We start from the raw sequence: 17324 nt of genomic DNA, 5'->3' as shown, positions 1-17324 counted from the left end.
TGTTTTAATTCTTAAAACCTGCTTAACAACTAAAATGTGGAATGGTTGGCCTGGGTTGGCTTGGGACGAGCTGGGACCCAGGGTCGGGTTGCCAGTTCGGTCTGAATCATCGTAGGCCTTGGGTTAAGGCAGGTTCGTGTGGGTTCACGGCCTTGATAAATAATATTGTATAGTACTAGAATCGTGTTTGCAAAATAGCCCTGAGCAACTAATGTCTTTAAATGCTGTTTACTGCAACCCTAACCCTTTATAGTATAACTCCTTTGTACTCCCTTGCATTTATTCTGCACTTGTGGGTGTGTCTTGTTGAGTACGGTGGTTGTACTCAGTCTTGCTCAATTTTTCCCAAACTCAGAAGAGGAGCTCCTAGAAGATGAAGGCTTTGGTGTCTAGCTCGTGCCTGCCGTCAAGTGCCTGTGGTCGTCGCCCTAGTCTTCCGCTGTTTCTCGTTTGTCTTTGTGTGTGCTGGGCCTTCGCTGCCCATGTAATAAATTAACTATTTACGCTTCCGCTTGTTAAACTCTGAATTGTATCAACTTTTGGTGTACCTTGCCTCCTGGGACAAGGATTAATGCACGCACGTAAGGAACGCCCGTTGGGTTATTTCCGGTCGTGACAAGTTGGTATCAGAGCCCCCTTGACCCTAGGACGAGCCGTAGATCCCAAGCCTTAGCAGTATTTTCGAAATAAAAATCCTCTGTTATTTGTGAGCTAAGGAAATGTGAGCAGAACAGGGACATACTTAATTAGGAAATGTGAGCAGAACACTTTGGTCGAACTGACATTTGGTTGCAGCTTGTTGAGTGTATAAAAACAAGCTCTACATAATCAGAAGATGTGATAACTGATTTATCCGCATGAATATGAATCAGATGCTGCCATGTCTCCAACATGAAACCAGATATTTTCCTTTGTACCTTGATTTCTAAAAGAACGAACATTTTTGTGATCATAGCAACTGTTTAATAACTTATTGTGTTGATTGGAATGCTTCAATACCACATTCTTTCCTTAGGGTCAATAACATGTTCTTTCAAACGGAAGTTTCTAACAGGTTTCGTTTTATCACTTACAATGAGAAGATATTGCGAGAACATTAAGCTTGAGCAAATGATTTGTTGACCTTCCCTATCCAAAAGAAGATTTGTTGATCTTCCAAATACAAAAACACTTACAAAATTAAGAGTGTTTCTGCCATAACTTCGTCCGTCGTTGCCTTCTGTGTGTCGCTGAGTCATGTAGGTAGTATTGCACTGCTTAATGATTTTCATGAATATAATCAGTGTATTTGTCAACCCAGAGAAAACCCAGCGTATTATGGTGAGATCATGAGTTTAACTGTAGAATGATCTTAGCTTGGAACTTGTAAGAAAATCATTCACTGTGGTCTGCATATCTAAAATCAGGGGCAGCTATGCTCAATTACAGACCTTTGTGGTTGATATATTTGGGCACTAAGAAACTCGTGTTTATGTAGTCCATTTCATCCTCCTAAGAGGGACATTTGTTTTGCAGTGCTACTTCATCTGTCTTTGCAGCTCCTTAACTTAGGGATTTCAATGTATTTCCATCTACTGCTTATATATACCAACTGTTGTAGATGTATGAGGTCTCAATGCTGGGCTCCGTGCGTACCTGAGCCGGCACAACCACTTGCTTGGTTGTTTCTCTCTATGCCCCATGGTAGATGGGGTATCATCAATCAATAACCAGCCTAACCGTACCCTTTTTCTCATGTTTTTTATTTTTTAGCTATCCCGTAAATTTACACGTCGCCCATTTGCTGTAGTTGGCTCCTCGCGCGCGCACGAGTGACCGCTTGTAGGCGGTAACCGGCCAAACGCAATTTTAGGCGCTATGGGTCTGCACCGTGGGTTGGAGCCGGTTTCATTAAAAGGCTATTTTGCAAAAAAAAAAAACTCCTCGTATTTGCACAAAATATCGCATATGTCCTCAGACTGGACAACACCCTGTTGTGTTTGTTCTGAAAAAGCCCTCCTATTTCACAGAAATACAATGCGAAGAAAAGAAAATTCCGCTTCTAGAGGTAGCGCTATAAAGATAAAAAATAAAGGGGTTTTTCCGAAAAACAGCACGTGCAGAGCTAGCTCTAAGATTATCTTTGATTTTTCTTCTCCTATCTTTTTCTCTCATTTATACATTTAATGTATTTGTCTTGGAGCACGTGCAAAGCTAGCTCTTGCATGAGAGCCAACACCTTTTTTTCTCTCTCCTCCACATAAGCATATCTCACTATTATCCTTGCTCTAATCGGGTTCCACTATCTATTGGGTCGTCCGAGGTTGACACACAGCGACCCAAGCCAGCCGCCCGGCACGCAACATCATCCCATTCATGCTCACAATAGAACAGCGTGTAACTGTGCCTCAGTCTTCGCCTCACCATCGTAGGTCTAGACAGGACCTTTAGGTGGGCACTCCACGTACTTGTGCACCGTATTTGTAACCTTTCAGAAGTCCCTCCTCGCAGCCGATCCAAGTTGCTAATATGTTCCAGATACTTGTGTATCTGCCTTTCGTGTGGAGATGGAAGTAAGTTTCGAAGGTATATTTGCAGAGAGGGCAATAGTAGTTTATGTGTCCTCCGTCCAAATTCTATATTACTCCCTCCATCCCTAAATGTTTAACGCCGTTGACTTTTTTAAACATATTTGACCGTTCGTCTTATTCAAAAAATTTAAGTAATTATTAATTCTTTTTCTATCATTTGATTCACTGTTAAATATACTTTATGTATACATATAGTTTTACATATTTCATAAAAGTTTTTGAATAAGACGAACGGTCAAGCATGTTTAAAAAAGTCAACGGCGTCAAACATTTAGGGAAGGAGGGAGTAGATAACTTGCCACTCGAATGCTTTGCATTTGCGTATCCCCATGACTTTCAAAAAAGAAGGTCGTAGTCTATGCTGATGGAGCTAATTTGCAATTTTTATGTCATGTACTCCTTATTGGCATTTTTGTATATTTCATAGAGATATATAGGGTACATGCGCACGTTTGTATATATGAGTGTCTCCGTCTGTAATGTATTTCGCGAAAAAAAAAGTTGGATTATTCACCAAGGGAGAGAAAAGGGTGGTGGTGGTGGGGTAGGTAGACAAGCAGAGTTCATAGTGGACCAAACGGAAACTATATTTATATGGGCAAACTAGCCCAACCATACTTTATCTAGGCTAACACGATTCACTCTCCTGTAATTTCGTTGACGTCCAAAATGAAGATCATATATAAAACCATCTGTGCAATCTAATTAACTGGATTTTTAAGAAAAAAATAAAGAAATAAACAATTAATCTATATCTACTGGAAATGAAATGCAACAAGCCGCTCCATCCAGCAATATAATCGTCAGTACGGATATGCGGAGTACTGACCATGAGGTCCAAAAGGATCGCTCGTAGTACGTCTTATCCTAACAAGGACCGCTTCATATCGCGCGTCTTCGTCGTGTGGTTGACATCACCTTAGGCTGTGTTTAGTTCAGCGCAAAGTTTGAATTTTGGTTAAAATTGGAGATGATATGACTGAAAAGTTGTGTTTATAGCAGGTTGATGTGATAAAAAATAACTGAAGTTTGGATCAAACTTTGGATTAAACACAGCCTTAATTAATTTTGGTCGTCGAATCATATCTGCATGCATATGCAAATGCAGAGCTGATGAACTACAGTAAAGTAGTATGACGATATATCGATGACGAGACCGAATAAAGTTTAGTACTTTACATGTCTACTACTGTATACGACAGAGTTGACCAAGTGTATATATGCATGCACTACCCCATTCACCTTGGTCATCTGCATTACTGCATTATTATGACTGCGTGTGCTCGAAACTTTTTACGCACTAGTTTTGTCTAGCAACGTACGCCGCATTGATTTACCGTACGTGAAATAAACTGCTATTGATGTCATCTTTTTTTAAGTAATACTAAGTTTGTCAACCAATGTATCAGATATATATACTGGACTATATATATTATAAACATAGTAAAATAAAGGTAACATCGCGTTTACTCTAAATGCCAGAAACTCTTACATTAATTAATAAATAAAAGAATTATATTGACCATGCATGCAATCGTGATAATATATATCACAATTAATATGGTTAAATATGACATACGATTATATTTATAGGCACACAAGCTACTAGTAGTATACTCCTATATATAACGCATTCCAAGATGCACGCAGCATTTAACACCCATATTAATTAGTTTTAAAAAGAGTGCTAGTTACTATCTGTCCTATAATAGTTATATTTCTAGGATTTAAATTTGTCCCAAAATAATTATCACAATATAGTATTAATGGTCTCATTAATCACTTCTCATTCAAATTTATCTCTATTTTACCCTCAACTACCCCTCCACTTTTATCTATATATAGAACATTTAATAAGGAGCATCGATTATAGTTTTTTTTCTCAATCCTTAATATATGCAACCATCTAGAATTATAATTTATATGGGACGGAGGTAGTACCATTTAAAAATATGCTTGTTGTTTTGAACAAGGGACACAATCTTAAGAAGCAACTTTATCACTATTTTCTATTACAATATTTAAATAAATATCATGAATGTATGATTTTATTAAAGTATATTTCAATATTAATATATACATATAGTTTCCATGCTTCTAAAATAAATATTTTAAATTTTGTTCATAGTTAAAGCTGTACAAAGTTTGATTTCAGTTTTAGCAAAACGATAAGTGTTATGATACTAGCAAAAAAAACTTCCCTATTGGAGATACCGCACTTAAGCTTTGGCTCACGTCGATCTGGTCAAATGGACCACGCAAACGCAGTACATGCATGGCCAACCAGCTTTGTGCCTATCATACATACAGCAGCAGCTAGCAGTCAAAATCATACCCGTGATATGCTATATATCATGCATATTCCCCTCTGCTCACTTTTTTTGATCGATATGGCGTTAGCGCAACAATAATAATTTATGAAAAATATAATCTTAAAATAATAATTACACTTATAAAATAAGTCACATATATTGTGGTAAGTAGCATTAGTTTATGGTGCACATTATACTTAAGGTCTATCACAAACAAAATTAAAATATTTTTATCTCTCTCATTCACCTCATAAACAAGAGCTGAAGTATTTTTTTTTCTATCTCATGTGGCCCTATCTTATGGTTACTTAAATCCTAGCCATAGCAATAGCATTGTGCGAATTGCTTTAACATTATCCCACTATTCATGGGCTCACTCCTAAGATTACATCACACCACATAAACATTGAGCTTGTCTTTGTGTAGCACATCCCTATATCTATCAGCTGCCTCTATTTGGTCCATTTGATATGAATACTATTCTCTCCGTCCCTTAATATAAGGGATTTTGATATTTTGCTTACACTGTTTGACCATTTGTCCTATTCAAAAAAATTTTGGAATTATTATTTAATTTATTTGTGACTTATTTTATTATCCAAAGTACTTTAAGCACAACTTTTCGCTTTTTATATTTGCACAAATTTTTTAAATAAGACGTAGTCAAACAGTGTAACTAAAATGTCAAAATCTCTTATATTAAGGGACGAAGAGAGTAGTATTCATATGAATGCAAGGCACACACCACATGATCAAGCGTACCTAATAGTATTCCCTCTATCTTACAATAAACCAATTAAATATGAGATGCGATACATCATAATATTATGAATTTAAACATTTTATATTTGGTTAATTTGTTTTGGAAAGAAGTAATAAATTTCTCCAACACTGACCAACCGTATAATAATATATATAAATAACTTAAATCATTTGGATTATTGTTCATTTATAAATATGCATTGTCCCTAGGCTTGCCTCCCCGGGGCCGAAGAAGTCTGGCCAAAAAAAAAAAGGCCCACGATAGTTATTGGACGAGCTTGGGCAGGGAGAGAGATATATATACAAAACCAAGCCCGAAAAATTTTAACTATTTTTTTAGCGAAGAAATGCGTAAGGCGTACACATGCAAATTAAATGCTCACAGATGGGTCGTTTTGGTTTGCTGGGCCGTCTCCGTTTTCTTCTAAACCGAAATGAGAACCAGCATGGAGGCACTCTTTGGTTGGATGCACGGCTAATTAAAGTACAGAGACTTCTCGTCATCAAGTAATAATAGCAGCTCTTAAGATCCAAAATTAAGGCTCTTTCTGCTACAACCAGAGATTGCGAGAAACTAGCATTTGGACATTTAAGTGCAAGAATTAGATTATGATGTTTAATTTGTTTCACAGTACGTATGTGCTCTCTGTCGCAATGTACTCCGATCCATTTTACAGTAGCTAGCTAGTTCACGTGCATGTACTATACTTGTTCAGTGATCTCTTTTGACACATCCATGCGCCGCACTGATCTGGTCATCTCAAGACCTGGATTATATATAATGCAGCAAGTCAGAAGCAAATTAAAGGTAAGCATGAACAAAGATCAATTCAATGATCGATGTACACTGACTATAAATATAGGTCATCGCAACCTGCAGACAAGCTGTGGGATAAGCAGCTCTTTTCGATCGAGTTAGCCAGCGCCTAGCTATTAGCTATAGTTATTAGTTAGCTAGCAAATTAAGCTCCAATGGACAGGCAGAAGAACCGTGCTGAGCGGCCACAGTCGTCGGAAGACAAGAAGGAGGATGATGAGAAGAAAAAGAAGATCAAGAGGTCTACCCTGTAGGCCGAAAACCGTCAGAATAATATGAATTACCGTCAGAAAATACTTTTCTGTGGGTGCACCGTCAGAGTTTGCCGACAGAAAAAAGACCACGGAGAAAATAAATTTTTCTGTCGTTTTCCTGACAGAAATATCATTTCTGTCGGGAATTCCTGTCGGTTGGCTCACAAAAAAAATCAACTGGCGTCAGGTTTGTGAAAGCTTATTTTTGACGTGGACCCATCAGGAAAAACCATCATCCACCGTCAGAAAAAATGAGTTCCACGCCCAAAAAAAAACACATGGTGATTTGGATAAATATATGAACATCAATCACAATCCATACATCAAAATTCAAGTCTGCAAAGCTTACATAAATAGTCCATCTAAGTTCAGTACATACAAATTCATTCAAACCGGATTTAGTAATATACAAAGGGTCCATAGAAAAGATAAATGTGTTCAGTTACAATTCATCAAACATATGTAAAAGAACATTGTCTTCCAGCAGCAGTCCGTGTTCCGTGGTGCTTCAACCTTGGGCAAAGGAAGCTAAAAGGTTTTAAAAAAGAGGTTCAATTTCATAATTTTCTTCATTACAAAATAAATAACAATGATTCTGAATACCCCAGTTATAGAGAAACAAATAGATTAGTACAGGAAAAACTGAAGTGAGCAACATAAATTTGTCAACTACAAAGCATGAAAATGAAATATGGCAACTGAAATGAAAAGTGACCATGAAAATACTTCCTGTAGTACTCTGCCAATTCAGATAAGACATAAATGCTAGGATAATAGGATCAAACTCATTTTCTATGGATGCTTAAATGACAAGTTTCATGGTGCAAATGCTAGGACATCTTAGACTAAGAAAGATTTCATCCACTGAATGAGAAGCATACCTTGATTTTCATCATGTGCAACGTTCTGTAGATATTTAACTGCAGCACTTAAAGATTCAAGCTATGGCCTGTTAAGAAAAATACAAAGTGCCATGAACAAGGTAAATTATAAAGGGTTTGTACATAAGAAAATTTTAAAAACAAGAGACTGAAACTAATTTATTGTTCTGATGGCATGTATCTATCCAACACATGTAGCAGTATGTGACTTGCCAAAAGATATACATGGACTTGGACTTGTGAAGTATGTATATGCACTAGTAGAGACTAGAAAGCACTAATGATTTCATGCATACAACCTGAGCTAAAAATATGTTTTCTTAGCTACTAAAACAGAGAAAATAAAACACTATAATACTCATTATTCACACAATCCTTACCATGAATTGCAAGGTAAAAATAGCATAAGAAAAGCATCTGCATTCTAACTAAATGTGACCAAGAAAGCATAGTGCATGATAATCCACTGATAGATTAATTCCATGTCAAACAACTCAGTACCAGACACAAACAAAGTTTTATGAATAGCAGGGACTCTAGTGTGGGAGTACCTGTCAATCTGTCATGCCACAACATTAGGTCTTCACAAAATGGCTAGAGGAAAATTAGTTGGTCCAGACATAATTGTCTTACAAGGCTGAAACAAGAAACAAATCATTTAGATGTAAAATAAATATTATACTCTAGGAGTAAGTAATCCAAGAAAATTAAATTTCTATTATAGAAACTAAATCACATAATGTAGACAATATGGGAACCAACTTGTCTTGCTTAATATCTGGGAATCAGAGCTCTGAGAAAAAATAATAATTGGCAACAACAGTAATGGATCAACTAATCCAATCTAGATTAGTTGATGAATGCAGCAACGCAGGTTTTGACACAAGAACCCAATCTAGATCTACTGACATTCCACTGACAATCATTAAACTTGTGGTCAAGGGCCAATAACCCAATCTAGATCTACTACTGGGCAGTCACGTAATACGGATCAAAGCCAAAATAATCCACAAGTGTAAACTAGTATGACTTACACTTTTTCATCCTGAAGGAGAATGGTTGGCTGCAACTTTGGAGCAGATTAAATTGAACTCCTAGAAATCTCCGCCGGCGGCTATCTGAACAAATCGGTGTTTGGGATTAGCAGCGGAAACACATGCTAGCATGGACAGAGGTGCTCCAAACCGTTTCCTCACCATTGAAACACATATTTTTGGATGCTTTTACTTACTGAAGAGGAGGGGAAGGAGGGGCAGCGCCCATTCTCCTGCCGGCGCTGCCGGAGCCGAGAACCGCGAGATCTGGAGCACCCACACTCGATACGGCTGGATCCGTGGTTCCCAGGGTTGGGGCATCCAGATCTAGAGGTTCTGAGCTTGGGCCTTGGGGTGGCTAGCACCGGCAGTGGAGGGGATGGTGGAAGCTCGTCGCCGGCAGGAGATGGTGGTGATGGTCGGCTGCATCTTGCCGATGGCGCTGGGCGGAGGCTCGGTAGCCGACCCGCCGTTCGTCGAAGGTATCGCACAGGCGCTCGCCATGCGGATCTGGAGAGAATAGAGGGGCGGCGACGGCTCGAGGGTTTGGGAAGAGGGGTGGGGAATTAGGTTTTGGGACTTGGCTGCCTGAGTTTTATTTGATGGTTCTTGAGGCCTACTTGTCAGCGCTATTTTTCTGTGGGTCTGTGTGAAAACCTACAAAAATAACACAATTTTTCTGTGGGTATAAGTAACCCCGTCAAGAAAATTAATATTCCTGTGAGTTGGCTGTGGAACCTACAGGAAATCTAGCGGCCCACAGGGTAGCTCTCAAGTCTGGTAGAAAGAAGGGCACCGGGGAGCAGCATGGAGGTGAAGGTGAGCAAAGTCAGGGATCCTCATCATCCCAGAAGCAGCAGAGCGTGAGTGAAACACAACGAGAGAGGGAGAAACACGGTATATAACTTCTAGCTTTCTTCTTCTTCTTCTTCTTCTTGATTCTTGATTTCTTGCATTATTGCCATAGCTTCAATTGCTTACTTGATTATTGCATGCATTAATTGCTGTAAAATTAATAAACTTTGCAGATCTGCCACCGATGTATCTGGACATAGACGACTTGATCATAACTCGGACTTCAGATGGCGAGGATTCGGACGAGCTGTGCTCCATCAAGTCGGACAGCCCCAGGGACGCTACGCCGCCCAGGAAGATACCTCCTGCAGGCCGACGTTCGTAGTTCGATCATTTTCTAGTGTGATCGATCCGTGCCACGCATGCACCTGTGTCCCATATAGGAGTAGTAGCGTAGTACTATGTAGCTGTACTAATTGTGTGTGTTCGTGTCATGTTCAATTTAGTGAGGTTGGAGAGAGCTAGCTAAGGTTCGTTTCTGTGTGTGTGTCGCAATTTAAATTTAGTTTGCTGTGTGTCTAGGTTTTGTGTGTGTCGTAATTTAAATTTAGTTGCATGTACGCGTGTATGTCGCTTAGCTGATCGGTCGGCTATGAGAGACTGGCTAATTGTATTGTCGTAATTTAAATTGAGTCTAATGATCGTGCGTACGTCGTGTTTAATTGTATTGTTGGGTAATACTCTCTCCGTCCCTAAATATTTAACGCCGTTGATTTTTTTTTAAATATGTTTGACCGTTCGTCTTATTAAAAACTATAGTAGTAGTATATTTAATAATGAATCAAATGATAGAAAAAGAATTAATAATTACTTAAATTTTTTAATAGGACGAATTATCAAACATGTTTAAAAAAATCAACGGCATCAAAAATATTTAGGGAAGGAGGGAGTAATATTCCGCCAATTCTATTTTTCTATCAATGAGATAGCACTCTTGTCATCTTCTCTTCCTACTAAATTAATTAATGAGGGGAGACTTTGTTTCTGTTTTTTCCTAGCTTTATCCGAGTCAATTTATTTTCAGCTACATATATTTACGAAGCATTCTTGGATTTCCGTCCATTTTTTACGATTCATCATCATCATTATCAGGTTATATAATACAGTGAGCTATACATGCATGATTTTTCATTTAAGGCGACAAGAACTGACTACTATCCCAACCAAGTATGTTCAGAGTTACTCTTGAGAGGCAAATCCCATACCAAGATTCAAGAAATCTGGAATTACAACAGCTGCTTCTATCTTGTAGATTTCTGGCCTAAGAAACGAAGAACACACATAATATGATATAAAAGAAGGTATGAATGCTCAAAGGTGTTGTAAAACATTTTTCTAAGATACAGGGGAGTAAAACTAGCTAGATACTGCCTTCTCCTTCCTTGCTGATGCCATATTCTTCAACAAGCTTGGTAACCAGTACTGTAAGATCGACGAACGCGCTGAACGATGCTCGCAGGAACCGAGCCTCTACAGCTTCAAAGTGCCTGAATTAGATTCAGAAAATTTTGTATCAGTACACATCGTGAATCAAAGTAAACACAATCGATAGCAATTGTTAAGAATGGATTTACTGACACGACGAGCTTGCCACCAGAAACAGACATCTCCCTCTTTACCTTGTCAGGTTGCAACTGCAAGATAAATACCACAGGATTCGAGTTCTTTTCTCAACAAGCTAGCATGAAGAAAAGAGGAAACATTGGGACTCCTTATGAAAACAAGAACCATGTTAAAGTGTACTATAACTTCTTACCTCCTTATCAACAGCTAGCGTTTTGTAAACTATGGATGCGCGTTCCTCGGATCCATAATCAATTTCAAAGTCACTGCCATACAAAAAGGTTGTTAGTGCAAGATAAATTTTCTCTACATATGAGCTACATAGTTGATGCAATACTATGCGTAAGTAGCAATGTCTGAGGAACAGGATGATTAAAGGTAGCAGATGATTCAGTATGCATAAAAGCAACATATATCAAGTTGATTACTACTAGCTCCAAGAGTTTTCTGCAAGGCTGGGTTTGTGAGACTATAGCCATGAAACAGCCATTCGCCACAAGTTTTTAAGCTATTTTTTTTTGGCATTGATCATTCGCTCATGAAAATACATCATTTAATAACACTATATGGTCAAACGATAAAATCACTATTCTGCTCTAATTTCCATAACCCAGCAAATTTGCTTGTGCGTCAGTGGGACATCATTGTAACTTCCTAACAGATGCTGCACACTTTCATTTCTTCTGTGTTGTCTGAACTCTAAACACTACGATAAATTATTACAGAATTTCTGGCTTCCAGTCTTAACTCTAAAGAAACTAAATGTCGCCAATGGAACTGGTTTATTTAATGATCCATCAGTTCGTGGCTTTACATTGAGAACAAAGCTTTGCGTACCCTCGCAAAATAATAGCTTTACCAATTACGACAGGATATTTACTCCATGAAAATAATCAGGTATTCCCACCGATTCAGTTCAAAATGCTTCGAAAATAGCAGTCATTGCCCTATACTATGTATCATAGTATCAATAGGTCTCAAATTTGCATGAATTTGGGGGTAAAAAAAAAGGTATAAGGAAGTATGCGCAACACATTGATAGGCAGGGAAACTGAAATGAAACCGCCGCCTAGCCAAAGAAAGCATAAACAGTAGCAAATGCTTCTTTTAGGCAATTCGTCGAACACCACGAGCGCAGGTGAAAGCAACACGGGGATAGCACAGCACCACAGCAGCATATGCACTCCGGTAGGAGAAATATCATCCGAAATTGCTCATCGAGAAGGCACGAATCGTTGAAAAAAAAATATGACCGCGCAAATCGTCACCATTCGGAAGGAGAGGGAGAGGGAGAGGGAGAGGGAGAGGGAGAGTCACCAGGTGAAGTCCCAGCCGGACGACGACGCTGGCGCTACGGAGGCGGCCATAGGAGGATCTCGCCTGCGCGATCTGGCCAAAGGCGTGCGGCGGCGGTCGTGGGCCTCGCCGGCGGCCGGCGCGCGTGGTGCGTCGTGGCTAGGGCCGGCGCGCGCGCGCTGCTTTTTGGGTGCTCAGCTTCTCAGCTCAACGCCACAGCCGCACGAGAGATGGAGAATTGGAGATGGATTGATGGTGACTTGATGGGCCACGTGAATTTTATGGGCTTTTCAGCCCATCCACGTTAAAAAGGGCACTACACTACTACTCCCTCCGTATTTTAATGTATGACACCGTTGACTTTTTAATCAATGTTTGACCACTCGTCTTATTCAAAATTTTTATACAAATATAAAAATACTTATGTCATGCTTAAAGAACATTTGATGATAAATCAAATCACAATAAAATAAATTATAATTACATAAATTTTTTGATTAAGATGAAAGTTCAACGTTTATCAAAAAGTCAACGACGTCATACATTAAAATACGGAGGGAGTATAAGACTTTCTAGCATTGTCCACATTTATATAAATGTTAATGACTCTATATACGTGTGTCTAGATTCATTAACGTATATATATATATGAATGTGGTCAATAAAAGTCTTATAATATGAAACCAATGAAAGTCTTATAACATAAAACTGAGAAAGTGCTACTATAGTACTATATGCATTTCATATGCAGTTTGTAATATATGCATGTGCTTCGGCAACACAGAGTCGTCAGAGCCAAAATAAGCAGCTCCATAATCTAATTTGCACCGAAAATATACTGCATATAAATATCCAAAATGCAAGTATATTTATGTGAAAACTGGATAAGGAATTGCGGTGACAACCAAGGGGCAGAGGTTCTCCAAACTTTTTTTTTACTTCGTTTCCGTTCATGCTCATTGTCACAACTGAATACAAAACTCAATCAGTCAGTCTCAAACAACACCAATTACAATATTTTAGGTGACCCGGATGAGCAGAACCACCATAATGAACATGCAGGTCATCATGAAGATGAGCAGCCACTGGAAGCATGTCGTCTTGGAAGCCAGCGAGTATACCTCTGCCGCTCGCGTGGTTGCACGCCCAGTGCTCGCCAAGCTATGCTCGACAGCTCTCTCGGTGGAATCAAGGATCTACCCAAACAGTTGCCAATGTCAACATACCATAGCTGCAGGAAAAAGAGGTGAAGGAAAGAAGCATACTACCTTCTCTGTTTCTTGAACAGATTGGTGCATGGTGAGACTGCTCTCTTTCAGTTGGCGCGCTAACTCAACCATTTCGTCAGTCAGATCTTCTTGCAGCTTCCTGCGCGATTAGAAGATGAGTTTAGAAAATAACAAGGGAATTTGCCGCTAAGAATAACGCAGAAGCTAAACCAGAGACCAGGAAAGAAAAGAACTTTGCCGATACAGAAGAGTTTAATGTACCTATGCTTCTCAATATGAGCCTGTGCTTCTTCATCCAATTTAATAGGTGCTCCAATGTCTCTGTCTTTTCTCTCATGACTGCTAGGTCCAACAACGTTGTGAGCTCTATTCAATTTACATCCATTATTAGCTCGCTAATTGTAATAATTATGAAAAAGAAACATACAAATTTTAAAACTTACATTGGTCTCCTACGTAATCCTGATGATAATGATATTGGACTTCCTGGCTTATCTCCTTCATAAGAGCTTTCTACCTCTCTATTCTCATCAACTGGCATTTCATTTTCTGGCTGAACAAAAGAAAAATCAAACAAAAGTATAATCCATCTGAGTTATTGTGGCTGCATATGTTCTGAAAAGTAAGTTGATTTTGTTTGAAGAAAAAACTAAGTAAACCATATGCTGCAGTTGGTGGTTTTGCATTCAATTGAACTATTCCCCACACCCAAAAAAAGAACTGAAGTATCAATTGAGGAATTTAAGATATTAGCACGACAACAGCATACCTCTGGAGCAGCAAGCCGGGCAGCCAATGCTTCAATCTTTTCTGAATACTCACTTGTCTTAGCTTTTGATACACTGGACAAAGAAGAAATTCATGAATGAACATCGTTTGATCATGGGGAAAAATATTATATTACACAAGTAACACAAAAAAAAAAAGAAAACTCAATGTAGGTAAATGCTTGCTCTGCTCCACTGGGTAACAGGACAATTAAACAAGGTATAAGATTGCTAATGGAAAAGGTAGCAAAAATCCAGGAATCTACATAATAAACTGAGGTTCATCAAAATGAAGGAAGGTGACTAAAATTTACGTTGTAAACATTCATATAACTGTTCTTTTCTCACGCACAGAAAAGCATATCTTTAAAGGAGTATTGAGATTTTCAAGAACAACTGCTACCAAATGAAAACAGAGCTACAAAATATGCAATGCTCTCCCACAGAGTATTTATCATGTGGGAAAGCATGGTGCATACTAAAGAATTATACTAGTAGAAGAAGATCAATTATTGACTAGGAACTAACTTAAGATACGTGTAGCTAAGTAGTTAGTGCATCAAATTTTTGCGCTCATTGAATAGTATTACAGTAGATTATGCCTGATTCATTCATGTACAGAGGTTGAAAGTATGAACACACCATCCACCAAAGCAAACTAGCAGCATCATGTAAACAAAATTAGCATCCAGTAGTCTTTTAACAAAAAAAACAATTCACTGAATTGGTCATATTAGTGTCATGAAATACAGTGTAGGATCTAGAGATCAGATTCACCTATAACAGTTTTATATTGGATCAGAGATTTGGTGGTTTTTGCCTTGTCATATACTAACTGGAGTGCTTTTTAAGTATGGATGCTCAACAGATTATAGCTGGGTCACAGACTGAAGATTATACTACAGCCAACATGTCGATATTCCCAAAGATATGTGTAGTGCTATAGAGAACAAATAAAACATGAATGAATACCTTGATATCCCTTCTGGAGTAGTTTCTGATCCTAGCTGCTCCAACAGTTCCCTGGCTGTGGTTACATACTGCAGTTGATTGGAGAATCTCAGTGCAACCACAGATTCCATTCAAAATGATAGAGAAGAAGATTAAAAAGAACATGCATTAGCTACTAGTAAGTGCTAAAATTGAAACACATGAGGTAATCCAGAAATATTCCCTTCTTACTTTCAACACACACACAAAAATACTCACTTGAGGGATTCTTTGTTCTCCTAACTAAAGGTATATAATTAGCCTATTAACATAAACAAAGTATGATGGAAAAATTCGTATCTAAGAAAAAACCGTACGAGGTACACTTACATGGACAAGCTTAGTCTGGTTCTGCTGTCGAGGAGCTGCCTCAAGCAGCCTTATCAAGTTCACTTCAACCTTGCTAAGCACCATGATTAATATGACAAAAACCTACACAAGCAGTAAAAAAAAAGAGACACACCATTATGCAACATCCCAGCAAACACAACATCAGACCATACAAGATTATTCACTTCTACCACTAACATTGCTATCAAACTACTCTTGTACAGCATAATCATCCCCCCCCCCCAAATCCCATCACTCTCTGGAGTCTGGGGAGGGAGACGCTTTACGAGACCAATCAGTTTCCGAAATTTCTAACCCCCAACGCTTTAGATGAACATCTGCTTGTCTAATTTGCTGCGAATAGGAGGGCTCCGACGAGGAATTACCTTGCGGCTCGATGCCGCGGGCAGCGCATCAACGCGGGGGCGGAGCAGTCAGAAGCGGCGCCGTGCGACCATGGATGGGGGCAGATCCCGACGAGCCCCGCCGCGGACACCGCCTGATCTTGCTCCCGGCGGCGAAGGGGATCAGTCTGGCCGCAAGTCCGGCGAACGGCTGAAGAGGGAGGGTCGCCGCCGGTCGCGTCGGCGGTCGGACGCGGTGGTGGAACGCTCTTCTGCAAAGGAGTAGGATTAGACTTATGTGCGGCCCATGCTACTCATTGGGCCGGAACGGATTCTGATCTCGATTTCGTGTGGCCCAAACACGGGGAGAGTCACAGTCGAGAGGGAGACGGTGTGCGTTCTTCGAGTTCGAGGAAGAACAAAAAAAAAGAGTAATTATTATATTGAGCATCGTGATTTGAGCTTGTTAATTATGCTTTTTAATTAATTAATTACCACACTTTCTTCTGGTATCAATTCGTCACCATTTATTTACCCCTGTTCCAGCAAAGGTGAGAAAACGAGGCCAACTGAACAACATGTTCAGAGTTCAGACTTCAGGCAGTTGAGCTTTCAGGAGAATAGCATATGCCTCTCCAGCATCATCTGACAGCTCGAGGTTTTTCATCTATCTGATTCATGTAAGTTCTTCGCACAAAATGGTGCAAATCGCTATCACAATCCACCATTAGAGCACAAAATTCAGCACGCATGAAAAATCTGCATCATTGCAGATTTGCAGTAGGGGGTCCAACCTTCCAAATTAATAAAAGACAGCATTACCAGGTGAATTAACAAGCAGATTATCGTGGAGTGATTTGACAAAGATAGAGTAGAATACGCAATTCCGCGGTAATAATAGCTGGTTTGGGCGATAAAAAAAATTTCACCGTTGAGCGGATGATGGAAGGTGAAGTAGACTAGCACGCTAAACGACGAAATGAATTGTATTTTATGATTTTATCTAATCTAAACAATGTCTTGTTCGAACAATCTTTTACTCTACCTCCCAAATTAACCCTTACTTTACTATTGTTTGTTAGTATCATTTTGCACCACAAAAATCAAGACAAGTGGTGCTCATTGTCGGTCAAGGTGTCATTAGAGCACCATTAATCAAGACAAGAATTCTAAACTAATCTCATAGGATTAAGACATGCATTGATCCAGGTGTTAAACCCTTGGGCAGATTTAGGATGTCGATGTGCCGTTCTCTGAATCCTTCAGACAGATCTCGATGCAAGCTGACAGAAATGAAAAGGCAGATTCTGAAGAAGGAAA

At 39.1% G+C, this 17324-nt stretch overlaps 2 protein-coding genes across 3 annotated transcripts; both read right to left on the bottom strand.

Moving 5' to 3' along the window:
- Positions 1–10609: 10609 nt before the first annotated feature.
- On the bottom strand, positions 10610–12598 carry LOC9266043 (uncharacterized). Its single transcript, XM_015770430.3, has 4 exons — positions 12366–12598; positions 11242–11314; positions 11064–11119; positions 10610–10972 (listed from the first exon to the last, which is right to left on the bottom strand). The coding sequence occupies exons 1-4, from the start codon at positions 12413–12415 to the stop codon at positions 10846–10848; spliced, it is 306 nt and encodes a 101-aa protein (XP_015625916.1). The 5' UTR covers positions 12416–12598; the 3' UTR covers positions 10610–10845.
- Positions 12599–13262: 664 nt separating this feature from the next.
- On the bottom strand, positions 13263–16270 carry LOC4329112 (uncharacterized). Of its 2 annotated transcripts, none has more exons than XM_015770428.3 (8): positions 16047–16270; positions 15661–15762; positions 15313–15380; positions 14343–14415; positions 14017–14126; positions 13835–13939; positions 13613–13712; positions 13263–13540 (listed from the first exon to the last, which is right to left on the bottom strand). In XM_015770428.3, exons 2-8 carry the CDS (start codon positions 15742–15744, stop codon positions 13364–13366), a joined length of 717 nt encoding a protein of 238 aa, XP_015625914.1. In that variant the 5' UTR covers positions 15745–15762; positions 16047–16270; the 3' UTR covers positions 13263–13363. The 2 variants fall into 2 exon arrangements, with proteins under 2 accessions (XP_015625914.1, XP_066163964.1); XM_066307867.1 differs by having other exon boundaries at positions 13835–13912.
- Between the last annotated feature and the right edge of the window lie 1054 nt (positions 16271–17324).

Source organism: Oryza sativa, chromosome 2 (genome assembly GCF_034140825.1).
Source record: "Oryza sativa Japonica Group chromosome 2, ASM3414082v1".
In the NCBI taxonomy this organism is placed as follows: Eukaryota; Viridiplantae; Streptophyta; class Magnoliopsida; order Poales; family Poaceae; genus Oryza; species Oryza sativa.
This window is presented reverse-complemented; position numbering and strand designations above follow the sequence as displayed.